The 26,755-nt window shown below is 57.1% G+C and overlaps 2 protein-coding genes across 8 annotated transcripts in view; one reads left to right on the top strand and one right to left on the bottom strand.

The window, feature by feature from the left end:
• The window catches only part of TMEM8A (transmembrane protein 8A), an 18,354-nt gene extending 3,548 nt beyond the window's left edge, over window positions 1-14,806 (bottom strand). The window contains exons 1-6 of one of the 3 annotated variants that reach the window (XM_027526850.1): window positions 14,718-14,806; window positions 1,692-1,869; window positions 1,417-1,609; window positions 932-1,059; window positions 497-765; window positions 100-419 (exon numbers count right to left, since the gene is read on the bottom strand). In XM_027526850.1, coding sequence (XP_027382651.1) covers window positions 100-419; window positions 497-765; window positions 932-1,059; window positions 1,417-1,518 — 819 coding nt within the window. In that variant the 5' untranslated portion in view covers window positions 1,519-1,609; window positions 1,692-1,869; window positions 14,718-14,806. Of the gene's footprint in view, window positions 1-99; window positions 420-496; window positions 766-931; window positions 1,060-1,416; window positions 1,610-1,691; window positions 1,870-5,201; window positions 5,437-14,717 lie in introns of those variants that run through there. The other 2 variants (XM_027526848.1, XM_027526849.1) reach the window with 2 other exon arrangements.
• On the top strand, window positions 14,371-26,755 carry LOC113883266 (peroxisomal 2,4-dienoyl-CoA reductase). Of its 5 annotated transcripts, none has more exons than XM_027526851.1 (13): window positions 14,371-14,502; window positions 16,004-16,137; window positions 16,389-16,490; window positions 16,587-16,699; window positions 18,916-19,035; window positions 20,167-20,235; window positions 20,567-20,618; window positions 21,186-21,321; window positions 23,731-23,855; window positions 23,924-24,017; window positions 24,169-24,273; window positions 24,720-24,934; window positions 25,806-26,755. In XM_027526851.1, the coding sequence occupies exons 1-12, from the start codon at window positions 14,412-14,414 to the stop codon at window positions 24,932-24,934; spliced, it is 1,356 nt and encodes a 451-aa protein (XP_027382652.1). In that variant the 5' UTR covers window positions 14,371-14,411; the 3' UTR covers window positions 25,806-26,755. The 5 variants fall into 5 exon arrangements, with proteins under 5 accessions (XP_027382652.1, XP_027382655.1, XP_027382656.1 ...); XM_027526853.1 differs by lacking the exon at window positions 14,371-14,502 and adding an exon at window positions 14,825-14,907; XM_027526852.1 differs by lacking the exon at window positions 14,371-14,502 and adding an exon at window positions 14,864-14,982.

Genomic DNA, 26,755 nt, shown 5'->3' with positions numbered 1-26,755 from the left:
AGTGGGCACAGGAAGGCCTGAGCAGTCCTTGCACCCCAGGAAGGTCTGAGCCCCAGGCCCCGGGTCCCAATCCCAACCCAACCTTGAGGATCAGGGTACCTGGTTGACGCTCACAGAGATGCTCAGGGAGCCCCCACTGTCCATGCCCGTGTTAAGGTGCAGTTTCATCACTGAGGGCATGTCCGACTGCACGAGCACCGAGGCCCTGTCCAGGGGCCGGAAGCGCACAGACACCACATCCATGTCTTCCCGCAGGATGGGGAAGCTCCTGAAGCAGAAAGCGCCACTGCCTGCCTCGCCACTCTGGTCCAGGTCCTGGGTGTTGGGGCTCAGGGGCGGCGGGCCCGTGGAGGCGTTGCTGCTTTGGTTCGGGCTGCTCTGCAGAAGGCGCTGGAGGTTCGCAGTCCACGGTCTGCAGGCTGTCAGGACACAAGGGGCTCAGTGCAGGCAGGCCTGGGGATGGAGCGGGGCAGAGCCACCTCCCCGCACAGCCCACCTGTGAGGGCAGCCACGGCACTAAACGTCACCAACACGCGGGGCCCCGCCAGGCTCTTGGCCGTCACTTGCAGCCACCGTTCCCAGGGTGGTGAGGGCAGCAGCAGGCGGCAGGCCGTGGTGGGATCGCTACAAGTGAGCACCTTCTGGAAGTTTCCTGGCAGGGTGGCCGACCCCACGGTAAGGTGCACAGGGCAGCCCAGGCTCCCATTGGACACACAGCCCTGCAGCTCCAGCCGCAGCTCCTGGGTGTGCTTGGGGACGAAGACTCTGCAGCCAAGGGGACACGGCCTCGCTTGGGCTCTGCAGCTTCGGCCTGCCCCCGGACCCCATGCTTAAATTCACCCTCCAGGGTGGGGGCCAAGACCTGGACCCCCCACCTTTTCACCTGCCCTGAGGCCAGCAGGGCTGCCCACTCCAGCAAGCCTGCACTTACTTGAGGTAGCTGGGCTGGGAGAGGAGGACTAGTGGGAGGGGCACGTCAGGCTCCAGGATGGACATCTCAACCACTCGCACGACCAGCATGTCCGGCTGGAAGATGTAGGCACAGGTGGGAATAAAGTCCTGAGGAAAGAGCAGGGACAGGCAAAGAAGGTGGGGGAGGGCTGGCCCGGAGGGATCGGGGATGGACTCAGGGGGCGGGATTGGAGCAAATGGGCGAGGCTGGCCCAGAGGGGCGGGGATGGACCGAGGGGGAGGGGTTGGAGCAGATGGGGCGGGGCTGGTTCAGAGGGGGCGTGGTTGGCCCTGGAGGTGGGGTTGGAGCAGATGGGGCGCGGCTGGCCCAGAGAGCCTGGGGTTCGGGGGCAGGGCTGGGCAGCAGAGCCCTGAGCAATGTCGGCCCTAAGGAGGTGAACAGGGACCAGTCATTCGTGCACTGAGCGGTGCTGCCCCCCCGATCCCCAGAGGGAGTGCTCTTACCTTCACCTCAATCTTATGGGAGGAGGGGGGCAGGTGGGCGGCCACAAACCAGTCCCCAGGTGCTGGGTAGGAGACATTGACAGAGGCGTTGTCCTGCAGCATCCTGAGGAGGAAGGAGGGCTGCACCGAGGTATTGTTGGCGAAGCTGGTGCCCAGTGGGTTGATGACAGGAGGGGCGCCGTAGCGGAAGTACCTGCAGGCAGGGAGAGCGGGGAGGTCTCAGGTGTGGCCCTGGGCGGCTCCAGCAGGCAGGCAATGAGCGGGCTGGCACCTACACGGTGGTCTCCACGTTGTTGCAGGTGGGGCCGCTGCCCCGGGTGACCTGCAGCAGCCAGTGCAGCAGCACCGTGTCCGGGGGCACACGGAAGTGGAAGAGCCGGGCGCTGCCGTACCAGTTGTAAAAGGCCAGCTTCTGCGGGGCCTGGGAGAACTGCTCTGACACCAGCCTGGAGTCTGCAGAGAAGGCACTGTCAGGCAGCCAGGGAGCCTGGGAGCCCTCCCCTGGGGACAAGATGGAGAAAGGCAGAGGGCGGAGGCCCTTCTGCCTGGCCTGGCCTCAGAGAAGCAGCCAGGGGAGCCATGGAGCCCCTGGGATGCCTGGCACACCAACCCCAACCTGGGAAAAGTCACTGTTGCCCCCGAGCCCCTGGTGAGGGCCGGGGCTCAGAAGCTTTCATTCAGGAATCACATTCTCACCCACGTCTGTACATCCATCTTCCTAACCCCTCCAGCCCTGCCAGCAACCTCCAGCTCACAGGCTCAGTTCCCCAGATCTCTGCATCCCACCCACCAGGCACCCTGGATCAACAAGTCCCACAGGCCCCAACACCAATCACATGTTGGGTCAACATGAGGTCAAGTGCCTCAGACCTCAGAAGCAGGAAGAGACCCCCTCAGAGGGCTGCTCCTCTCCACACTGCTCACAGCCCCTGGGGCCCCCCCACCGCAACCCTGGCACACCTGGGGCTGAGGGATGGAGGGTGAAAGGCACAGGAAGAGGTCAAGGTGGGAGCCCCATCCCTCCTCCCATCTGCCCTGGGCACTGGAGGCCAGGACACACCCCCACCTCCACTGAGTCTCCCCAGTGCTAGGATCCCTGGTCCTGGTTGCAGTGGACAGGGCAGGGCGACCAGGTCCGGAGGCTGGCTGCCTGCTCAGGCCATGATTTGGGGTACAGGAAGAGCCGCTGTCCCTCCTCACCCAGAGAGGAGGCGAGCAGAGACCCTGTGTGTGTGTTGCGGTGGAGGGTGGTGGGGGGCACCTAGGCTGGAGCGGCTGCTTCAGTGGGCACAAGCCCCTGCAGAGGGGCACAGGGACAAAGCAGGGGTTGGCAGCACACAAGCTAGCGGCCTATGCCCCACCCTGGAGCCCCCCAGTCCTGGCAGTGTCTCCCAGCCCCTCACTTCCATGGCCCCTCTCCCCAACACACTCTGCAAGTTGTCACCCAAGGCCCCCTCCTGTCACACCAGCCTTTCCAAACCAGCTCTAAAGGTCTCTGGAGACCCCACCCTGGATTAGGACCCTCCTAGGAGAGTCCATTAACCAGTACAACCTCGTGTCTGGGGCCCACGGCATAACCACCTGCCCCACGAGGGGGGCCCCACCTTCCAAAAACAGGCCCGCCCCAGTGCTGTGTACAGGGGTGACTAAGGAGGTGCCCGGGCTGCTCAGCAGGAAGCACTGCCCCACCGCCAGCTCAGGACTTGTTCGCGGAGTGACCTTGACCGTCCCTTCCCCTCTCTGGGCCCAGCTTCCTCTGAGTTGGGGAGTAGGACAGCACCTCCCTTCAGCTGCCCCTCCCTCCATGGTTAATGGATGTTAAAGTGCTTCGGGAAGAAACACACTGTGAACACAGCAGGGTGGGGCCACCCTCTCCTCCCCCTGCCCCACTAGGAGGGTGGCAGCCCACAGCATCCCAGCAGTAAGCCCGGGGCCCCTCCAGGTGGGCCAGGTGAGCAGGTGAGGGAACCGGGTGAGCAGCTGGCTCTCTTGCCAGCCTCCTGACTCCCATGTAAGCACCTTGAAAAGAGATAGCAGCCCACTTGCAAAGCCATCTGAGCTCCCAGGAGCCCAGTATGGGGGCTGGGCAGGGGTAGGCACCACACAGCACAAGCACCAGGCTTTCCAGGTATCTGCTGGTCACCAGGTTCCAACTGCCGGCTGTGGCCTGAGTGCTAAGAGACTAGGGGCCACTGAACTAATATAAACTTCTTCCTGCTGCACCATCCCCCCACTACCACCACCATGGGATCACAGGGCCTTAGAGAAACAGTCAGCTGCCGAGCACCCAGCTGCTCTACGTGGCCAGGCAGGAGAGGTCCAGCTGTGGCGTCCAGCCCCTTGCCTGAGAGGGGCTGGGTCCTCTGGCTCCCCGGCCAGCCCTGGACACCTGCAATTCAGCTGGTGGTTGTAAAGTCTCCTCAAGGTGCACAAGAGATAAGACCTCCCACTCCCGGGGCCACCCAGCCCTTCCATCCCATCCCCAGCCCTGCACCCCGACCTCCCTGCCCAAGACACCCACTCCATTATCTTGGTGAATGTACCAGGCCATTCACACATCCGAGCCTGAAGTGGAAGTTACATTTCCAGTATCAGGAAGCACCAGCCACATGCATACTTGCTCCGCCCACAACCCCCTCCAAGGACACAGGGTTGGGGGTAGGAGAAAGAAAGTCCCTGAGCCTGTCTGGGGACCCTAGTAAGGGGATCCTCTAGTACATCCTCCAAACCAGCATAGGCACCCAGTGCGGAGACCCTGCCCACCCAGAGACCCCAGAAGCCAGGATCACACAGAATGCAGGATCCGTTCAGGAGGGGAGCGGCTGCCCCAGGTTTTCCATCTCCCTACCAATGACCAGGGAGAAGGAAGAAAAGGAGAAAGTAGGGGTGGCAGTCCCCAGCGGAGAGCTTTCATCAGGGGCCAGCCTTGGGGAAACTGCCTTTCAGTTCAAGCTAAGCCAGGCTCAGAAACCAGAGGCACAGCCCTCAGAGAAACAGGAGCTTGGAGGAGCAAGATCTCAGAGAAGGGTGGGGGGATGGGCTGGGAGCCACCCCATGCTGTGCTGGATAAGCTGCCTAATGCCTCCTGGGGCATCTGGGCCCTCCCAGGCCCGCCAGCAGGCCATCAGAGAGCCCAAGGCCACAGAAGTCAGGTAGTTTACTCAGCACCCCCAGTCGCCACCCAGTAGTACCTTCTGATCTAGCCACCCCCTTGAGCCTTTGACTGCACCCGGGTAGTGGTCACTGTGAGAGAGGCGAAGCCATGAAACACACCTGGCTGCGACTCCAGGATCTAAGCAACTTTCTCCAACTCTGCCCCTCTCCCAGACCAGATGGCATCCCGGAACCCCACTGCCCAAGGTTTCCTCCTAGGGACTCGCACTCCCACCGCAGCCCTTGGAGTCCCAGGAGAGTCCCCCCCAGGCCGTTCAACCTCACCCTGGTGCCCGAAGGTCCTACCCGGCCAGAACGCGTTGGGAGGAGGAGGGGGAGGAGGAAGGAAAGGAGAACTTGCTCCAAGGGGACAGTCTGGCCGAACCTGGCCCTGGGCACAGAGGAAGGGGAGAGGGCGTCCTTTCTATCAGATCGCTCTCACACTCGGCGCCCTGCAAGGGGGCGCCCTGCGCCCCCAACACGGTGTGGGGACCTGAGGCCTACGTCCCCGCCAGGTGAGCGCACAGGTGTCCCCAGGTGAGTCACAATCCCGGACCCGCCCCCCCGGCCTCTTCCCCCCGCGCCCCCGCCCGCGCCCCGGGGATGGGGCCCGCGGGTCCGCGCTCGCTTACCGCTCTTTCTGCCGTCGCCAGCGGCGGCAGGCGGGGACCGAGAGAGCAGCAGCAGCAGCAGCGACATCGCCACCGCCACCGCCGCGCCCCCGGTCCCAGTCCCAGCCCCGCGCATGGCTCCGCGCTCGGGCAGGCGCTACCCGGCCCGCGCACCAGGCCGCCCGCCCCCGCCGCCGCCCGGGCAGCCACCGCCGCCACTGCGGCCCCCGCCGCCGCCTCTGCCCAAGGCTCCCATCCTCCGGGCCGGTCCCGGCCGCCGGCGCCCCGGGCACTTCCGCCTGTGAGGCCCCGCCCCGCCGGAGCCCGGGCGGACAGGGGCGCTGGGTGAAGAGCTGCCCGGGGGGCGCGCGTGGAAGGCGATCGGAAGGAGGATGCGGGACAGAGGGGCGACGCGGGGCGGTGACGTGGGGCGAGGGAGGGTGACACGAGGCGGGGTGCGACGCGGGGCTGGGGCCGTCCCGCGGACCAAGAGGGCGCGCTGGGAAAATAGGTCAGAGGTGGGTCAGGACTGAGGGGGAACGCGGGTCCGCCACTGCGCACAGAGTAGCGGAGGCGGGGCGGGATGCGGTGCAGGGTCGCGGGACACGGGGGGCGGAGTCGGGGCAGAAGGTGGCACCGGACCCAGAGAACCGCGGGGGTCTTGGTTCTGAAGCAGAAATGGTGCGGCGTGGCTTGGAATGCGCAGGAGATTCGGGGCGGCCGCAGAGCGCCCCACATGTGTCTGGGGGCACCCGGGTCGCTGCGTGACTGGCTGGGCGCGGCGGGAGGTCCGGCCCGCGGGCGGCCGCTCCCGCCTCCCGGATCTGGACTCCCCGGCGGGCCTCCCGGCGCGCCACACCACAAAGGCTCTACGAGTGCGGGTGAAAACACTTTCATGGAAAGATTAAGAGGCTCCTGCACATATTTTGTACACTGTGAAGGTGGCGATTCGCGTCGGTGGTGCGAGTCACTCCCCGCCCTTGACCCCGGGGTCTGCTCCAAGAGATTAAGGGTTTCAGCGTGAAGAGGAAACGGTGAAGGGACTCCAGAGAACTTAGGGAAGCTTTTTTAGCGTCTAGGGGAAGCGAAGACTTTTCTAAATATCACCCAGGAGACTAGAGGCAAGACTGAGAAATTCAGCTAAGTGCAAAACTGCAACAAACTCACAAAAAGGAAGCCTCAAACTGGAGGACACTTGGACTTGCATCACAAAGAAATCTCACTGAGATTACTAACAATAAAGAGCTCCTACAGATAAATAAGACACACCAACCGGGAAACCTCAGATACCAATAAGGAAATACCAATAAGGAAACCACTGGAGAAGATTACTGCAAAGGATATGCAAATTTCCCTCCTTAGAGAAAGGCAAAATGAAAAGCACCCAGAGGCCTTTTTTCTTTGACCTAACAGATCTGCAAAAAGCTGATTGCAGCGCCCAGACTTTCTTAGGTTTGCTGAGCCTCTGGGAGCCTCACCCTGCCACCGCTGTGCATTTTCCCTGCAGAGATGGTCGCAGAAGCATGAGCTTGCATGAGTGCAGCCTGCACCCAGATACCTGTCATGAGGGAAAGGGGCATTTGAATCACGGGTACCCAGATGGAGATTCAAATGCTGTGATGGTATAAACACTGATCCAGTGGGCTGAAAATCCAGAAGCTCTGTGTACTGGTTGGAATGGTCTAGCAGGAGGACCGTTAGCAGAAAAAGGAAAGGGCAGAATAATGTGTTCAGAAAGCTCCACTTTTTGTAGGAAAAAAAATTGTTTAGTTGGCATGTCTCAAAGGTGGAGAATGCCTAGAAGCATCCAGCAGTTGGTGCAGGAAGGGAAGCAAGTGGCTGAGGACTGGGAGGAGGGGTTCTATCTGTTTGAATTTTTTGAATTTCAGTGTATGTGTGTCTGTGTGTTTGTGGATTTACGGGTACGGAGAGAGGAGAAGCTGACCCCTGGAGCCCAGTGCCACTGGAGGCTGGGGGGAAGGGAGGGATGAGGTAAGGTGAAGGGGGAGGAGAAAGCCCCAGGTGTGAACTCTTATTTATTCCTCTGGAATCTGGGCAGGGCCTCTTCACCCAGGGCTGCTGGGGGCTCCCAGGTTCTCAAAGAGACGAGACCAATTACGGGTTTTGCTGAGCTTCGATTTTAGTGCACTGTACTGACCCAGATCATGCAGGGACACCAACTGTGGTTAGCACTGAGCCCCGAGGTCTGTACCATCTGAGACCCATCCCTGCCCCAGGCTGGGCTCTGCGGTGCCCTCAACCCTACCCGCTCTGAGGGTCACATCAGTGAGACTCCAGCACAGAGCTCCCTAGCAGGCAGGAGGAGAGGTGTCTGTGCTTGTCTGAGGCGGGGAGCTGGGGGGCTGGGGGGCTGGGGAACTTGCAAATGGACCAGAATCAGAGATCTCTGCTAAGTAACAAGAGTATAATAGAAAGGGCCCACCTGGGGGCCTCACTTGAAGATGGAAACAGGCCCTTGTGGTAGGAGGTTTCTGTATCCTACCTCACAGTATGTGGAAAATTCGAGGTAATCAACTGTTAAGAATAAAACAATAAAAATATTAAAAGGAACCTAGAACACGTCCCTTAGAATACAGGTATGGGAAAGCCTTTCTTAAGCAAGACAAAGAACTGGGGAACATGAAGAAAAGGTTACTTATTTGACTACACTTTAAAAAATGTTATGTGGGACTTCTCTGGTAGTTCAGTGGGTAAGACTGCCTGCCGGTGCAGGGTTCACAGGTTCCATCCCCCGTCCAGGGAGATCACACGTGCTGTGGAGCAGCTACTGAAGCCCATGTGACATAGAGCAACAGGAGAAGCCGCAGTGAGAAGCCCAAGGCTGTGCTCGTCGACAGAGAGGAGCCGCCCTGCTTGCCGCAACTGGAGAAAGGCCCTGTGCAGCAACAACACCGGCATGGCCAAAAAATTAAAAAACAGATTCATTTAAAAAACGTTATGTAATTGTAAAATGGGTAAAAGGAGAAAGGATCCACGTCATCAAGCCAAGTGGAAGGAATCATGTGCTGTGCAAGTAATAAAAACCCACCTGAGATAGAAAGGGAATTCACACACTTAAGAAAATGTTGTAGCCACACTTTCCGGGAAACAAACTCACTCAGAAGGATAATGCAGATAGTGGAGTGCAGTTTATTACACCAGCGGGCGCAAGGCAGAGTCTCCTCTTAGCCAAGGACCCCGACCAGTTTTTTGTGAAAATCTTATATACCCTAAGTGTACGTGCCCAAACCCACCTCCCCAAATTCCCTGAAACTGGTCTGAACAAAGGAAAAGAAAGATACAATCAAAGTTAACCTGTGATTCATATGCCTTAAGCCTAGGTAGTTAACAGTGGACAATAATCAATAGGCCTGTGGTCATATCCCAATAAGCATAATAGAATTAATGATTCTATTTGGTTACACAGATAATTAGGGTATTCTTTTAGGCAATGGAGAGTCTAGGTACGAGTCCTGGGGCTCTTTCATCCCGGGGGTCTGGTTTTCCAATTGGTACGTCGTTTCCATAGATACTGGGCATAGAGCTCAAAGTCCACAGTCCGGCCCACGATGGAGTCCTGCTTTCAAGATGGAACCTGTTCTGTCTGTTTCCTCCTTCACCAGCACCCCTGTAAGCACGGGTCCCCATTTCCAGTACATTTCAGTGTTGCCACCGATGCCTTCAGGAGCAGCTCGAACTGCAGCCACAGAGGGCAAGTGCCCGCTCCCTCGCCCGAGAGGGGACAGGGTGTCTTGTCTTCCCTTGTGGTCCGTTTGCCTGCTAGTGGACCAGCTACATCTTTCTTGTCGTCTCCTGTCGATTGCCAGGGTGCGGGGTGTTTCCAGTGTCTTCTTTCCTTCTGGGCCCTTTTTGAAGGAGGAAACAGAGCCGGACTCCATCTTAGGCCAGGCTTCAAACATTAGGCTACACGCATGGTCACAGCCACAGAGGTGTCTGTGATTGTGGACCCTTGGGGCTCTGTGAGGGGACGGTGCATAGACGAGGACCTGGATATCTCAGGAATTTTCGCACAGTTTTCCCACAGATGGGTTTTCCCGCACGGGCTTTCTGCGGTTGCAGAGTCTGGGCTTAGTGGCTCCACAGCCTGTGGGATCTTCCCGGACCAGGGATGGAACCTGCGTCCCCTGCATTGGCTTTATGGACAGAGTTCCTGGATGCAGCCCATTTCCAGGCTGGAACACCCTCAGAGGCCCTCACCGGCTCCATGAGTGTGGACTGAGTGGACGGCTGCCTGCCTGCCCACCCAGGGAAAGACATATTTCCCGCAAAGGAGAGAAAGCAAGCACTGCCCGCCTCTCCTGAGTCCCCCGCCTGCCTCCTCTCCCAGGTCTCCCCTCCGTCCTTCCTCCCCACTTAGCCCAGGCCAGCACTGCCGCCATCCTGGGCCCAGTGCCAGTGCCAGCTGGCCTCGCTCCCATGGCTGCTCTTCCAGTTGAGGTGGGCACTCAGCCCTGGGCATACTGGGAAAGGCTGGGCCCCTCAGTACCCCCGCCCCCTGCTCTCCCACCCTCCCCAGTTCAGCCCAGGTTCCTCCTGTGTGCCAGGCCCAGGTTGGAAGGAGTCACCTGCTCTACAGACGGGGTGTCCTGTCAGCCCACTGCAGGCTTCCTCGGGGAGGGACCAGAGTGTCCCCGTGTGAGTGGGGCTGGGATGCGGGCGGTTTCTCCTTCTCTTCCTCCCAGTGCCCCTACGTGTCAGCATGAATTAGACCAGGGCACCCAGACACGTGGGGCCCAGAGGAATAGCTTCCCCAGAACTTTGGGGAACAAATAGAGTTTCTGCATCTTTATTTTACTGAGACAAAGTTTTTCTTAACTCCAACTACCATCTATTATTATCATTTCATAAAGAATCATTTTCCCATCAAAACTTTTAGGAGGCTCATACACTTAAAATTATGCTTAAATGCAAGTTATTTCTTCTAGAGTGCAGCATGTAGTTCTCCTGTATCCCTATTTTATCTGGTTAATGATTGCTCCCTGTCCTGGGTGCTGGGCACCGAGGAACCAGGAGGTGCAGGGCACAGGAACTGCTCTCAGAGCTCTTGGCATGCACTGAGTCGGGGCCACGGCCCAGCGGCAATGGGGCACGGTGGCCGTGGTGAGTCCTGCTCCCCTTCCAGTGTGGAGTGACAGAGGGTGACAAGGGCAGAAGATGATTGCAAGGACAGGAGGCTCTAGCGTCAGCTCTGGTTGCGGGCTGTCCCTTGGCACCCCCCACCAGCTTCCCTGGGGGGGCAGAATAGGGGTAAGCCTCCTGGGACCCCCGCTCCTAGAATAAGCCATCTACCCTGGCTCCCCTGGCAGTGATCCAAGGGGGGAATGAGAAGTCTAACATGCTTAAAGGGGGAATTCCAAGAGGACAGAAGAGAATGAGGCAGAAGAAAACATGAAATCTGGTGAAAGACGTTAATTTACAGATTCAAGTAGCTCAGTGTGTCTTAAGAAGAATGTGTAAAAGAAAATCACAGGCAGACACATCACAGTCAACTACTGAAAACCAAACAAAAAGAGAAAATATTGAAAGCACCCAGAGAAAAATGACATTCAAGGGAATAACAGTTCAAACAATGAATGACTTCTTAGAAACAATGGAGCAGATAGAATGGGGGAGGGAGAAAACAGACCTACATGGTTGCAAAATTCCTGCATCTTACAAGAAATGGCACAGTATAAATTCTAGAGTCTGTGAAATGTTAAGAATCTAATTACAATCCCTAGACCAACCAATGGAGAAGGAAATGGCAACCCACTCCAGTATTCTTGCCTGGAGAATCCCAGGGACAGAGGAGCCTGGTAGGCTGCCATCTATGGAGTCACACAGAGTTGGACAAGACTGAAGCAACTTAGCAGCAGCAGCAGCAGAGCAGCTAATATACAATAATGCTGAGCTATACCCCCAGGTCAGGGCTTCCCAGATGGTTCAGTGGTAAAGAAATTGCCTGCAATACAGGGGGCACGAGAAACAGGGTGGCGGGGTGTCTATCCCTGGCTGGGAAGACTCCCTGGAGAAGGTTATGGCAACCCACTCCAGTATTCTTGCCTGGAGAATCCCTGGAACAGAGCAGCCTGGTGGGCTACAGTCCATGGAGTCACAAAGAGTTAGACGTGACTGAGTGACTAACACACATACAGTAATGACATGTATCTATCATTAGAGCGTCATACAGGGTAGTCTCATTGCCTTGAAAATCCTCTGTGCTCTGACTGTTCATCCTTTCCAGCCCCTAAGCCCTGGCAACCTGGAGTCTACGCTTCATTGCAGTGCAGTGGCTTCCCTTATTGCAGAGCGCGGGCTCTAGGGCGCACACTCAGATGTGGCGCGTGGGCTTAGCTGCCCCGCAGCATGTGGGACCTTCCTGCACCAGAGGTTGAATCTGTGTCCCCTGCATTGACAGGGCAGGTGGATTCTTAACCACTGGACCACCAGGGAAGTCCTGATTTGTAGTTTTTAGAGTATACGAAATCAAAAGAGAAATCAGACAGTACTGTAAGGGACTTCAAGGCAAGCGAGACACAGGTTCAACTGCCGGTCCAGGATGCTCCCACATGCCGCAGAGCAACTAAACCCATGGGCCATAACTACCGAGCCCGAGACCTAGAGCCTATTACCGCAACAAAGAGGGGCCCCATCTGCTGCAGCTAGAGAAAACTGGGAGAAACAACAACCTCAGATACGCTGCTGATACCACTCTAATGGAAGAAAGCAAGGAGGAACTAAAGAGCCTCTTGATGAGGGTGAAAGAGGAGAGTGAAAAAGTTGGCTTAAAACACAACATTAAAGAAACTAAAATAATGGAATCTGGGACCATAACTTCATGGCAAACAGAAGGGGGAAAGTGAAAGCAGTGACAAATTTTATTCTCTTGGGCTCCAAAATCACTGCAGACGGTGACTGCAGCCATAAAATTAAAAGATGCTTACTTCTTGGAAGGAAAACTATGACAAAACTAGACATTATAAAGTCCGTATAGTCAAAGCTACGGTTTTTCCAGTAGTCATGTATGGGTGTGAGAGTTGGACCATAAAGAAGGCTGAGTGCTAAGGAAGTATCAGGCCACCTGATGTGAAGAGCTGACTCATTGGAAAAGACCCTGATTCTGGGAAAGATTGACGGCAAAAGGAGAAGCGGGCTGCAGAGGATGATATGGTTAGATAGCATCACTGACTTAATGGACATGAATCTGAGCAAACTCCAGGAGATAGTGGAGAGAGGAGCCTGGCGTGCAGCAGTCCATGGGGTTGCAAAGAGTTAACACAACTTCGTGACTGAAAAACAACAAGAGAAAGCCTGTGGGCAGCAATGAAGACCAAGCGCAGGAAAAAAATGAAAAATCCACCTTGCAATGCAGGGTATGTGGGTTGAATTCCTGTTCAGGGAACTAAGATCCCACAGCCAGAGGGGAACTAAGCCCGTGTGCCGCAAATGCTCTGGAGCCCATGCCACAGCTAGAGAGAAGCCCACAACAAAGATCACAAGTGCTGCAACTAAGATCCAACGCAGTAAGAAATCAATCAATTCAAAAAAAAAGAAAGAGGGACTTCCCTGGTGGTCCAAAGACTAAGACTCTGCACTCCCAATGTAGGGGCCCCGGGTTCAATCCCTGGTCAGGAAACTAGATACCACACGCCACAACTAAAGATCCCGCATGCCACAACTAAAACCCAGCACAGCCAAATAAAAAATAATAAAAGTAAATATTAAAGAAAATACTTTGAGATGAAAGAAAATGAAGACATATCAAAATAAATGGAATACAGTTAATACAGTGTTTAGAAGGAAATTTATAGCTGTAAGTGTCCATACTAAGAAAGCAAAAAGATTTCAAAACAATCGTGTCCCATCTGAAGACAGTGGAAAAAGCGGGTCTCTCGTATTCAATATTTTACTGGAGATCCTGGCTGTGGTCACCATGTTTCTCCCCTCTGGAGTTTCCACCCAGAGCAATTCATTAATAAAATGAAACAAAAGGCATCTAAGTTGGGGAGCCTTGCGTGTACAAAATCCCGAAGAATCCAGTAAGCAACTATTAGAACTAATAAATGAGTTCAGCAAAGTTTCTGGGTACAAGATCTATGTACAAAACTCAATTGTATTTTTATACTCTTGCAATCAACAATTGAAAATGAAACTAAGAAAAAAAACTCCATCCACACAACACACAGAAATATATATGGGGACTTCCCTGGCAGTCCAGTGGTTGAGACTCTGTACTTCCAATGCCAGGGGCCTAAGTTTAATCCCTGGGGTAGAAACTAAGATCCCACACACAGCAAGGTGTGATCAAAAAATAAATATCACAGCTTAAAAAACAAACTTTAAGTACGTATGTTTTTTAAAAAACTCATTACGTTAGATCCGGTGGATCTCAAAATTCAAATAGTAAGCTGCCATCCTTTTAACGTGAACTGTAGTATAAATGAGAATATCTGTGATTTCTGTTTATGATCAAGTCACAGGCATCGCAAGGTGTTTCAGTGAAGCTAAATTCCTCCGGTTCGAGGCCAGTTGACAATAAAGGTGGGATTTTTCCCCATCCAAATGCCTGGATGCCCTGCCGAACCTTGCCTGACCATGCAGGTCCATCCTCCCAGCTCAGGGTGTCATTTCAGAGGGAGACCCAGACCCAGGTGGGAGCATCCGCGCCCCCGCACCCCCCAGCCCAGAAGCCGGCCCTGCTTCCAGGACAGGGGTGCAGGCCAAGACAGGCGCAGGAGGACCTGCATGAACTCAACATGATACTTAAGGACTGCGTTGATTGTTGATTTAAAGACAACACATCCGTGCTGGGTTCATCACCATTATTCTTTTTTTCTTCTGATTTTAACAGAAATTGACATTAGACACTTCCCAAGTCCACTCGAGTGAAACAGCGTCTGGGGTGAGGTGCGGGGGGGTGGCTGGGGAGTGCGGGGTGCAGGGGGGGAGAGGGAGGAGCCGTAGGCGCAGAAGCCTGGGGCCGCTTGCCCTCCCCCGACTCCTTGCCCTCCCTCGACTCCTTCCCCTCCCTCTCCTTCCCCCAACCCGCCTCCCTCTCTCCCTCCACCCCTGCGGCCTCCTCCCGCCTCCCTCCTTCCACCCTTTCCCCCAGTTTCTTTCTCTCCCGCCTCCCCCTCCCTCCGCCCCTCCCCCCGCCCCTCCCCCCGCCCCTCCCCCTCCTCCCAGGACCCTCTCCCCTGCGCGCTCGGCCGGCAGCGGCGGCTGGGAGTCATGCGCGGCCTCTCCGGGCTCGCGGCGCTGCGGGGGCTGCTGTGCGGCGCGCGGGCCCTGGGCCCCAGCCTGCTCGCGCGCTCCTGCTCGGGTGAGTCCGCTCGCCTGGCGGCCACGCGCGGGGTGGGGCGGGTCGAGGGGCCGCCGGCCTTTGCTGACGCACGTGCGGCCCCGGCGACGGGGCCGAAGGCCCGGGAGTAGGCGGACTGGAGAGGCACGCCCCTGGGGTTCCTGCCCCGCGGGCCCCCAGCGCTCACCGCCGCCTTCGCCGCTCACTCCCAGCCAGGCTCCCACGGCCCCACTCACCTCACCGTGCTCGGGGCAGGGGGTCCGAGGGCTTCGGAGCTGGAGGAAACCAGAAGCCTGGTGGCTACACTTTGTGCTGGCGGGGATCCCAGCGGGCCCAGGGCTCCTACGTGGGGTCATTCTCAGCAAATTAACACTCCTATCCTGAGACATCTTTCCTCCCAGCATATCTCTGCCTGGAGTCTTGCAGGTATCCGGGGGCTCTCCGCCCTAGCAGCTGGCCCTCGGGCGCTTCCAGAGTCCTGGCGTTCCAATGCTGGCAAGGGTAAACTGCCATCTTCCGAGGCAGGAGCCAGCTGGCAGTAGGCCAGGCTGGACAGCAGGGCCCCTAGGGACTGGGCTTTGGGGGAACGAATAAGGGTGGGGTCCTTCCTGCAGTGCAAGGCATTGAAAGTACGTAGTGGGCACCCGATGCCTGCTCCCCAAGCCCTCCTGGGGCTGGGAAGGCAGATGCAGATACCCCCAGGGACACTGGCTCTTCTGGACCTGGCGGCTCATCTCTTCTCCAGTTCTCTCCTCCCTCTCTGCAGGGCTTAGCCGCCAATCCAGGGTCTGGGCCCTTTTCCAGAGTACACTTGACCCTAGACCCAATGCCAAGGGTCAGCCTAACTCTGGAAGTGTTAGGCGGTAGGAGGGTGATGACACTGGGGGTCTCTCTGGCAGCATCACCCCCGGAGGAGGAGGGCTGGGGCAGTGTTGACATTAGGACACTAGGTTTCAAGTGTCCTTCCTGCCTTGAAACCCCAACAGCAGCCTGGCCAAGGAAGGTGTCAGGGGAGGAGCCCTCCTGTCTCCCTGGCTGCAGACAGGGATCCCTCCCCCTTTCTCAATCCCCAGGTCCCTCTCTCTCTCTCTCCCTGTGACCCACCTGGTGGGAAAGTGCTTTTCACTCTCCTTGGTCCCTGCCATTATTTCACCTCAGACCCCTGATGTGGCAGTTTGGGGGTGCAGACAGTGTCTATGCTAGCTCCCCGAAGTACAGGAGTGAACATCAGGACTTGTACTTTCTTTCCAGTGTGGCATCTCAGGGGCACCAGCTCCATAATGGGCAGCTTCTCCCACTGCCTGCCTGGGTGGGGCCATGCCCCCTGCAACAGGCTGAAGTCCCCAGGGGCCCACCGTGCTGGACAGTCCTGGCTGTGGGCACCATACTTTTCTCCTCCAGGACTGCTCTGGTTGAGGCAAACTCTGCAGTCTAGGGGACACTAGGGTCCTGGCAGGGGAACCCAGGTCCAGGAGACATGAAAGGTGAGGCCATGGCAGCCCTGAGACCCCCTCTTCTACAGGAGGACCCTCCTGGACCCGGGAGCGGACGCTGGTTGCGGTGAAGCCAGACGGGGTACAGCGGCGGCTAGTTGGGGATGTGATCCGGCGCTTTGAGAGGAGGGGCTTCAAGCTGGTGGGGATGAAGATGCTGCAGGTACCAGGGCTTTCGGCCTGTGGGTGTCGCTGAGGGGACTGGGGTGGGGGCTGTTTTCAGCCCTGCATCTGGACAGCCTTCTTGTGCTGGCAGTAGGAGGGGAGGGGCGGGAAGCGCCTGCCCTGTGCTCCTGTAGTTGGAGTGCCAGCTCTTATTGGTGTTGTCTGCCGAGCGCCCTGCGGTCAGGATGCCACAGCCACTGCCCGGGTGCCCGGTGGGGCTCCCTCTCACCCATTCCCTCAATGTACCAGGCCCCAGAGAGGATCCTTGCTGAGCACTACCACGATCTGCAGAGGAAGCCCTTCTACCCAGCCCTCATCAGCTACATGAGCTCCGGCCCGGTAGTGGCCATGGTATAGCGGGGCTGTGGCAGTGGGAGGGTGGAGGGCCCTGGGTTGAGCCCTGGGTGACCCCCGCCTCTCCCCACCTCCTCTATCTCTCTGCTGCAGGTCTGGGAAGGCCCCAATGTGGTCTGCACCTCGAGGGCCATGATAGGCCACACTAACTCTGCCAAGGCTGCCCCTGGCACCATCCGGGGAGACTTCAGCACCCACGTCAGCAGGTAACACTCAGCCACTTGTAGCTGAGGCCCAGTGCCCTAGGGGCTCAGGGTGGCGGCCTGTGCCCAAGGCAGATCCACCAGGCCTGGGTGTCTTGCTCAGGGGAAAGCGAAGCCAGAAAACTTGATGGTAGCATGTCAAACCTGACATTGGCTAGTGCAGTATTTTTCAAAAACCTTTTCACGTACACAGGAGGTGATAAAGAATTCCCTGTGTTGTGTCTATGCTCTGCCATCAGTCTGTCACCTGACTTTACCTCCAGACGCCCCAGGGGTTGGCCCGGGACAGATGCTGAGGTCAGGCTGGAACCCAGTTTTCCAGCTCTTCTGTTCTTCCTTGCCCCTCTGCACCATCACCCACCCACTCCCCTAGACAGTCGGGATTGGCAGACTGTGCCTAGGACCCCCGAGGTGCATGCTGAAGCCTGTACCCTACCTCTGCCACCTGGCACAGGAATGTCATCCATGCCAGTGACTCCGTGGAGGGGGCCCAGAGAGAGATCCAGCTGTGGTTCCAGAGCAGTGAGCTGGTGGACTGGGCAGATGAAGGCCACCTCAGCAGCATCTACGCAGCCTGAGCACACAGGCACCCGCGGTCACCCTGGCATCCACTCAGGACCAGCTACCTCTGTTGACAAGAACTTGAGCTCACACCCACGCTCTGCCCATCTGTCCCAGACCACCTCCCTGTCCACCTTCTGCCCCACTCCAGCCCCAGAATGGTTGAGCCACAAACTTTATGTGCCTTTTAGTAAGCCAGCAACTGGACCAAGTCCTTTCTGAACCAAAGTGCCAGACAAGCTTCGGGGTCCAAAAGCTGGTAGTGTGACCGTCCTTTCCCCAAAGTGGGGACATTAAAATTCACTGTGCTGTGTGTGGGAGTGGAGTGCTCATTATGGCCCCTGCCATCTCTGAGGTGGGAATGAGGCCTTATGCAAAGTTGTAAGCAGCTTGAAAGTAGAAATGAAGCTTACCATCTCACATACCAGGAGATCAAGAACTTTGTTGAATATATGAGACAGGCAGAGATCCTGAAACCTCCAGCCTGAAATCTGGGAGCTCCAAGCTGAGCCACAGAGCTTGTGCTGTCCCTCAAGGAGGAGCCCTAGGCAGTTGTGAACAGTAGCAGGAAGGGGTAGGCAGGGAGCTGAAGCCGCCCCGAAGGCAGAAAGGCTGGTGGCCACATTGACACTGCATATCACTCCTCACACCTGGTCCTCAGGTGTGTCCCTGGCCACTTGTCACAGGTACTGGATACTGCATATCATTACACCTGCTGAGGCCGACTGGTCCTCACCCTGCTTTATGACGTCTTTGCGATGCTGGCCTTGGGTTCCCCGCTCAGGTTTCTCCCTGTGCCTCCACGTGAGGGCGCGGTTGAAGGGTCTGACCTTTAACTGGCCATGAAAGGGTCATGTTTGAAGCTGACCCTGGGGCTGGCCGTCCGAGGAAAAGGCCTTCCTAGTTTCCCGTGACTTTCCTAGGCTCTAGTCTCCTTCCCTCTTTGCAACAGGGTAGAGAAGCACCCGGGAGGGGAAGATATTTAAATGCTAGGCGAGTCCGAAGAAGTGTTTTAAATGCACAGCTAGGCCCAAAGCGGTGAGGGAAGCCGAGGAGCCCCGCCTCGGCCCGTGAACCAAATGTTCCCTGTGTCCGGCTGGCCCCCAATGAAGCACTGACGCCCAATCACGTGAAAAGTAGTCTAGAAAGTTGAGTTTTGATTCGCGTTCACCCCGCCTCCGCCACGGGAACCGGCCCGCCGCACTGCGCCTGCGCACGCGGCGGCGCGCAGACTGACTTCCAGTCCCAGCAGCCCGCGGGGCTCTGAGGGCGGGACGTTCTGGGAGGGGCGGGGCATCCTGGGAATGGCGTGGGTCGCGGAGGCGGAGCTTCCTGGGAAGATTGAGGACTGAGTGGATGGGACTTCGTGGGAGTAGTGACTGTCGTTGGGGCGGGGCGCTCTGGGAGGTGCGAGGACCGGGGTGGGCGGGGCATCCTGGGAGGGGCGTGGGGCGGGGCGTCCTGGGAGGAGCGAGGGGCGCGGGGCGGGGCGTCCAGAGAGAAGAGAGGATATAAGGGGCGGGGCGTCCTGGGAAGGAGGAGCGAGGGGTCGAGGGGCGGGGCGTCCTGGGAAGAGAGTGGACGAGGTGCGGAAAGTCCGCGTTCCAGAGAGCCTCCTGTGCTTTGAGGCCGAGGTTAGAGTCCTGGGATCCCGGCAGGTCTCTGCTGCTTTTGCCACCCAGGCCCGCTCCGAGCGCCATGGCCCAGCCACCGGCCGACGTCAGCGAGGACGATTGTCTCCCGGAGTACCGCCACCTCTTCCATCCGGACTTGCTCCAGTAAGCGTCGGGTCTGGGGCGCCCCAGGGAGCCGGGCAAGGGGCGGGGGCGCCTGCGGTGCGCGCGGCGGGGGACTGAGGTTTTCCTGGGATGTGTGAGGACCCCAAGCCTCGTGGCCAGGCTGTCCAGATGTCCGGGTATTCCAGCGATGCAAGTACTGGTGTTCCGATCTTTGTCCTGCGTGAGCATGTCCTGTTTATCTATGGGGAGGTGGGGACGAGTGTCAAAAAACACAGAGCAAAGGTCAGGAGGAGGAAGGATTAATTATTATTAGCAGCAAGTAAGAACACTGAAGATTTTCCCCAAAGCTGTCTCTCCGAACAGCAAATTTGGGGAGGTTTTAAGTTAAGAGTGCAAGCATCGTAAGTAGGGGTTTGGGTGGTTGATGAAGCCCAAGCGTTAGTTCGTTAAAGTCACGAGTATCAGAAAAGTCACTATCATCATCTCAGAGGTTCCAGTTGGTCAGGTGACTGAGCACTTCAGGCTGATCTTTACCATCAAAACAGAATTGGGAGACTTTACAACCAGTATATGATTCATATCTTGGCTATTGTTACTTGTCTTGCCTAATGACAGTTGTTAGTTTCTGTATTCTTGTGAGACCTGTCGAGCACAGCACTGTGTCCAGGCTTAGATCACAGAATGGCGTAGGCCCCAGATGGCTTCTCTTATGTCAAGAAAAGCCTGCCTGTTTCTCTTTCTCCAGGAATCTGCTATCCTATCCATTTAGAGGGCGGCTGGAGGAAGGCTTATGTTTTGAAAACATTTCTCATTAATTGATAGCTTTCTGCATAGAGACTTCTAGGTTGAAGAAAGGTGAGGAATGCAGGCCTTCAAAAGCAGCGTTTCTCGAATTTGACCCAAGTGCCCAGTGCAGAGGGTCAGTGGAAGAGCACCTCCCCCATCCCCATTCAACAGCAGTCCCTTACGCTTTTATTTTTTATTTAAACAAATTATTTAGAATTTATTTATTTAGCTGCACTGGATCTTAGTTGTGGCGTATGGGGTCTCGTTTCCTGACCAGGGGTGGCACCTGTGCCCCCTGCATTGGGAGCATGGAGTCCCAGCCAGTGGACCATCAAGGAAGTCTGAACCGGGGCCTCTGTAAAGAGTCTCTGTTTTTTCTCTCAGGGACAAGGTGGCTTTCATCACGGGTGGTGGCTCTGGAATTGGGTTCCGGATTGCTGAGATTTTCATGCGGTAAATAAGCATTGCTGTGTGTGCTCCATGCCCCATCTTGCTGCCCCCTCCTCCTTGGGAGGGGGTCTGGGATCCTGGGCAAAATGCCAGTCAGTGATGGGAACCCCTCTAGTTCCAAGTCCATCAGAGAACATTTGAAAGGGGTCCTGCCACAGTCACTCAGCCCCACGTAGGCCCCTGGGTCCTCTGCCAGCTGTGCCTTCAGCCCCGGGCTAATGTTCAAGCCTGAGACACCCTTGGGGGAGGGGGCCCCTTAGATTGCTGGGCAGGAGCCCTCCTGGGTGTGTCCCTTGCACCTTGCTGCCCTCACTCCTGCTCTCTGGCTTTGCAGGCACGGCTGTCACACAGTCATCGCCAGCAGAAGTCTTCCCAGAGTATCGATGGTGAGGGGGCTGTCCTGTGCCTAGCTGTCCATGGGTGACTTTGGGGGCCAGGAGCCTAGGCCTGGAAGGTCCTGGCCTAGGGTGATCACACCAAAACCAACCTGTCTCCCAAATATGGAGCTTCAACGGAAGTGGTCCCCAGGGATACTCTCGTATTTTTACAGAATCTAATTATCGGGTCCTGTGAAACGACCCTTCTGTTGGGTAGTACTGTGGCCCCAGCAGAGATCTCTGGGCTCAGCAGTTTCTTGAGGGGAGAACATATCTCCCCTGCCACAGCTGGTCTCAGCACAGGGACTGGACATCAGCTGGAGCTGCTGTTGACCTGTGACCAGTGGCCTGGAGGGTGATGAGAGGGGAGAGGGTACAGGATGTCTTAGCCTGTACCAGGGGTTGTGGCCCTGGAGAGGGCCGCTTGGCAGCTGTGCCTCCCCAGGGTGGGTTTCAGCTACAGAATCTGGGTCCCTGGCAGAACCTGGCTCATCATCCTCATTGGATCCTGAAGGGCTGTGCCTCCAGGCGAGGCCAGCAGGCTGCTGCCCACCTCTCTTCCTGTCTGGCTTCTAGGCTGCCAGAAAGCTGGCCGCTGCCACCGGCCAGAGGTGCCTCCCTCTGTCTCTGGACGTCCGAGCTCCCCTGGCCATCGCGGCAGCTGTAGAGCAGGCCCTGAAGGAGTTCGGGAAGATCGACATTCTCATCAACTGTGAGTCCCTGTTGAGCATGACTGGGGGCTTCTGATGGGTCTGCAGTACCAGACCTTCCTGTTTGGAAGCCCTGGAACTGTCCTGGCTCCAGGCCACTGTCTGAGTCCAGCTGTGCTCCTCCCAGGTCCATGCAGCCGTGGCTCAGGAGGATGCCCCAAGAACTAGGCTGAATCACAGAGAAGGGTCACTCTCATGTCCTGAAGCTCTCCGTTAAGGAAAAGGGAAGACACATTATTGTTTTAGTATAGTTTTATTTTTCAATACTTATTTATTTATTTGACTGTGTCAGGTCTGGATGGTGGCGCGCAAGCTCAGTAGTCGCAGCTTGAAGGCTTAGTTGCCCCGAGGCATGTGGGACTAGGGGTTGAACCTGCGCCCCCTGTGTTGCAAGTTCAGTTCAGTTCAGTTCAGTCGCTCAGTCGTGTCTGACTCTTTGCGACCCCATGAGCCACAGCACGCCAGGCCTCCCTGTCCATCACCAACTCCCGGAGTTCACCCAGACTCACGTCCATTGAGTCAGTGATGCCATCCAGCCATCTCATCCTCTGTCGTCCCCTTCTCCTCCTGCCCCTAATCCCTCCCAGCATCAGAGTCTTTTCCAATGAGTCAGCTTTTCGCAGGAGGTAGCCAAAGTACTGGAGTTTCAGCTTTAGCATCATTCCTTCCAAAGAACACCCAGGGCTGATCTCCTTTAGAATGGACTGGTTGAATCTCCTTGCAGTCCAAGGGACTCTCAAGAGTCTTCTCCAGCACCACAGTTCAAAAGCATCAATTCTTCAGCGCTCAGCTTTCTTCACAGTCCAACTCTTACATCCATACATGACTACTGGAAAAACCATAGCCTTGACTAGATGGATCTTTGTTGGCAAAGTAATGTCTCTGCTTTTCAATATGGTATCTAGGTTCGTCATAACTTTTCTTCCAAGGAGTAAGCGTCTTTTAATTTCATGGCTGCAGTCACCATCTGCAGTGATTTTGGAGCCCCAAAAAATAAAGTCTGACACTGTTCCCACTGTTTCCCCATCTATTTCCCATGAAGTGATGGGACCAGATGCCATGATCTTCGTTTTCTGAATGTTGAGCTTTAAGCCAACTTTTTCACTCTCCTCTTTCACTTTCATCAAGAGGCTTTTGAGTTCCTCTTCACTTTCTGCCGTAAGGGTGGTGTCATCTGCATATCTGAGGTTGTTGATATTTCTCCCGGCAATCTTGATTCCAGCTTGTGCTTCTTCCAGCCCAGCGTTTCTCATGATGTACTCTGCATAGAAGTTAAATAAGCAGGGTGACAATATACAGCCTTGACGTACTCCTTTTCCTATTTGGAACCATTCTGTTGTTCCATGTCCAGTTCTAACTGTTGCTTCCTGACCTGCATACAGGTTTCTCAAGAGTTGCAAGGTGGATCCTTAATCACTGGACCACCAGGAAAGCTCCTGTTTTAGTACAGTTTTAGATTCACAAACTAATTGAGCAGATAGTATAAATAACTACTCATACCACACTCCTGCCACACACACAGACATAGTGTCTACTATGAATACCTTGCATTTGTTACAATTGTTAACTATAGTCTCTACTTTACATTCAGGCTCATTTTTGCTGAAATTTCCTTTAAAAACTTCCAGTGTGACAAAATACTCTAGTAAAAATTAATTAAAAAAAAATTAGTGTATTATTTTCCTGCCACTGACAAAGTCATCAGCTGGGCAGCTTCAAACAGCAAGAACGCATTCTCTCACAGTCTCGAGGCCAGAGATGTGAGAGCAAGGTGTAGCAGGCCGCGCTCCCACAGGAGGCTCCGGAGAGTCTGTCCGGGGCCCGGCTTGTGGCTCCTGGGGCTGCTGCCTGGCATCCCTTGGCTCCTGGCTGCATTCCTCCAGCCTCTGCTCTGTCCCTCTGTGCATGGCTGTGTCCCTTTTAAGGACAGCAGTCGTTGGGTTTAAGCCACCCTGTTCAGTATCATCTCACCTTGATGACATCTGCAAAGACCATGTTTCCACATAAAGTTAAGTTTACCTGCACTGGGCTTCCCAGTTGGTGCAGTGGCTAAAGAACCTGCTTACCAACGCAGGAGACACAGGAGATGTGGGTTCAATCTCTGGGTTGGGAAGATCTCCTGGAGAAGGAAATGGCAACCTGCTCCAGTGTTCTTGCCTGGGGAATCGCATGGACAGAGAAGCCTGGTGGGATTACAAAGAGTTGGACACGACTGGACACTCAAGCCATGACAGGCATCAGGTGTTGGGATACACTGAAGAGTGTATCTTTTTGAAGCATGCGATCCAACCCATGACACCTGCTCTGCCCCTCATTCAAGAGTTTGTCCAAAAGCTGAGGTTCCCTCCCTGGCCGGCCTGGACCACCCTGAGGATGCAGTTGCTTTGACCGCCGTTTCCTTCTGCCCGCAGGTGCAGCCGGGAACTTCCTGTGCCCGGCCAGCGCCTTGTCCTCCAACGCCTTCAAGACTGTGATGGACATCGACACCTTGGGCACCTTCAACGTGTCTCGCGTGCTCTACGAGAAGTTCTTCCGGGTGAGTGTCCCGAGGCCGGGGCCTCCCGGTCCTGGCCGCATGCTCACTGCCCCCCTCATGTGTTACAGGACCATGGAGGGGTGATCGTGAACATCACTGCAACCCTGGGCACCCGGGGGCAGGTGCTCCAAGTGCACGCAGGCTCTGCCAAGGCGGCCGTGGGTATGGGCACCCCCCCGGTCTGCCCGCCTGGGTTCCTCCCAGTCCCTGGAGGCCAGCAGTGTCCCAGTGAAGCTGCGCCCCCACCGCGTCCGGGACACCCCGAAGGCCGGGCAGCCCTGCTTCTCCCTCACACAGCCTGCCTCGCATGCAGATGCGATGACGCGGCACCTGGCCGTGGAGTGGGGCCCCCAGAACATCCGCGTCAACAGCCTTGCCCCCGGCCCCATCAGTGGAACAGAGGGCTTGCGGCGTCTGGGTAAGGCTCCCCCAGCAGGTGCTGCCCCAGGCACAGGCCCTACAGTACCTCTAGGGGCGCTCCTCCTGCCTGGCTGGGACAGGCCCAGGATCAGAGACAAGCGCTCGTGGCTCCCCGGGTGGGCAGAGTCCATCCCCAGCCTGGGAACAGTTCGTGCAGCCCTGCACGGGGCTAGGGGCCGGACTTAGGCAGCTGCCCCTAGAGCTAGAGCCCAGGGGCTGCTGGCCTCGTGAGCCGCACACAAGGAGCCCCGTTGAAGCCTCCAGAGCCTTGGCCGCAAGCAGGGACAGGCCTTGTGCTGGCTCCACAGTGGGGTTACTGGGCCCGGCCCAGGACAACGCTGCCGGAGTCCCCACCATTACCGGATGCGGCTCAGGGGAGGCTGGCAGAGGAAGGTGGTGGCCCCCAGGTCCTGGGACTTGCCTGAACCTCTTTCTCCCTCCCAGGTGCCCCGCAGGCCAGCCTGAGGGCGAAGGTCCTGGCCAGCCCCCTGCAGAGGCTGGGGAACAAGACAGAAATCGCCCACAGCGCCCTCTTCCTGGCCAGCCCGCTGGCGTCCTTCGTGACGGGGGCCCTGCTGGTGGTTGACGGGGGCGCCTGGCTAACATTCCCTAATGACGTCCAGTCGCTGGCAGATTTCTCACCCTCCTCTAAGCTTTAGGTGACGCCCCGCTCCCACCGTCGCGGTCACCCGTGTCCTCGGCCCCCTTCCCAGACACCCACCCTGTGGCCAGGAGTCACTGCGCTGGGCCTGATGCCTTGCCCCTCAGTCTCTTATGCGTATCTCTAGATGTGCTCTCAGGCACCCCGGGCTCCCTGGCTCCATTTGTGGGGCGAGGCCTGGGTGGTCTTGTGGGCACACAGGGCATGGTGGGGGTGCTGGGAGGGCCCAGCCCCTGCCTCCTGGGTCCCCGTCACAGGGTAGAGACAGGACTTGGACTGGCTCCTGTCCCGTCGGAGGTAGTTGTGGTGAAACACCCAGGGCTCACAGTGTTTGGTCTCCCCACAAAGCTATGGTTGGCGCCGGCTTCCAGACGGACCCCTGGTCTCAGGGGTGAGCCTGCTTGTGGGAGAAGTGATGCTAGTAGGCTCTCTGGTGTGGTGGCTGGCAGACACAGTCAACAGACAGGAGTCTGAGCAAACTCCAGGAGACAGCGAAGGACAGAGGAGCCTGGAGTGCTGCAGCCCATGGGGTCGCAGAGTAGGATGTGACTTAGCATCTGAACAATAAGATGTGTTCAGTCCTCTAGACACACAGAGCGGGGGTCAGGGGTGGGAGTGGGGGAGGCGGCAGCAAGGCCCCAAGTGGCAGGAGGGCGTGCGTGCTGGGCAGGCCCCCCAGTTGCTGGGGTGGAGAGCGCTGGGGGAGGACAGGGAGGAGGCGGGGGGCCACCGTGTCCGCTTCAGGAGACACACAGGTCTGGTGGCCTGCTATCGCCCAGCCTGCCACTCACTCCCCCAGGGCTTGTAGGGGGCCGGCCTGGCGTCCCTTGGTACCCCAGTGACCTGGTGTCTGCTGCCACTTCTGACAGGCAGTGGACAGCGCGCTGCAGGGGACTGGTCCACAGCCCATTCTCAGACCGCAGACCTGCCACCCGCCCACCTGCCCAGCCTGAGCGGCAGACCCAGCAGTCCCAGCCAAGCACCTGAAGAGAGACCGGCCCTTCCTCTAGGAGTGGTGCTGCGCCCACACGCCCTCTCCCCGGCCCTGTCTGTGCGCAGGGAGTGGGGGGCAGTGACCAGGCAGGGACCTGCCCATACGCACTCGGGCGGCCTGTGCTCCAGCACCTGGCCAGGCCCCCGGAGTGTGCCCCGGCCCAACCCAGGGTCAGCGCTTCCCTGCCTGCCCAGCCCCCACCCAGGCTGGGCTTTCTCTCCTGCCTGTGTCTAGGGGGTGCCTCCAGGTGGCTCCCGTGGCCTGGACGGAGAAAAGAAGGTGTTTCAGGCTGTCTTCTCCTGCTCTCCCACTCTGAGACCTTTGCTTGACCAAAATCCAGACCGGGAAGGCTGGAGGAGTGTGTCTGAGAGCTGCCCCCAGGCCTGTGTCCTGCGTGCTCTCCCCCGGGTGTGTGGGCTGCATACAGGACCTCTGCTGGCACAGGTCGGGGTGCTCCCACCTGCCCTGGAGAGGACTTAGTCCTTGGTCGTTGGGGGCTCACTCTCTGGACCCTCCAGGAGGCCTGGCCCCATTGTCACCCTCCCTCAGGCCCAGGGGGAGGGGGATCTCTGGACCCTCAGTTGTTCCCCAGTGACACACATTCAGGCCAAGCCCTTAAGGGGGCCACTTGGATCCTGGGCTTGTTTTGTGTGCTGTTAAAAGCTTCAGTGTACTTAGCTGTTGGTCTGCCCTCTGGCCGGACAGGTGGCTCACTGCCCTCCTCGACACCCCCTCCCATATCATCCATTTGCATAAGCACAGTTTCTAGAGTTTTGCCAGAAAATGCATTTCCTTAAAAAATAAACATCTTATTATAAAATTATA

The sequence above is a fragment of the Bos indicus x Bos taurus genome, chromosome 25, assembly GCF_003369695.1.
Source record: "Bos indicus x Bos taurus breed Angus x Brahman F1 hybrid chromosome 25, Bos_hybrid_MaternalHap_v2.0, whole genome shotgun sequence".
Classification (NCBI taxonomy): Eukaryota; Metazoa; Chordata; class Mammalia; order Artiodactyla; family Bovidae; genus Bos; species Bos indicus x Bos taurus.
Note: the sequence above shows the minus strand (reverse complement) of the source record. Positions and strands in the feature narration are given on the sequence as shown.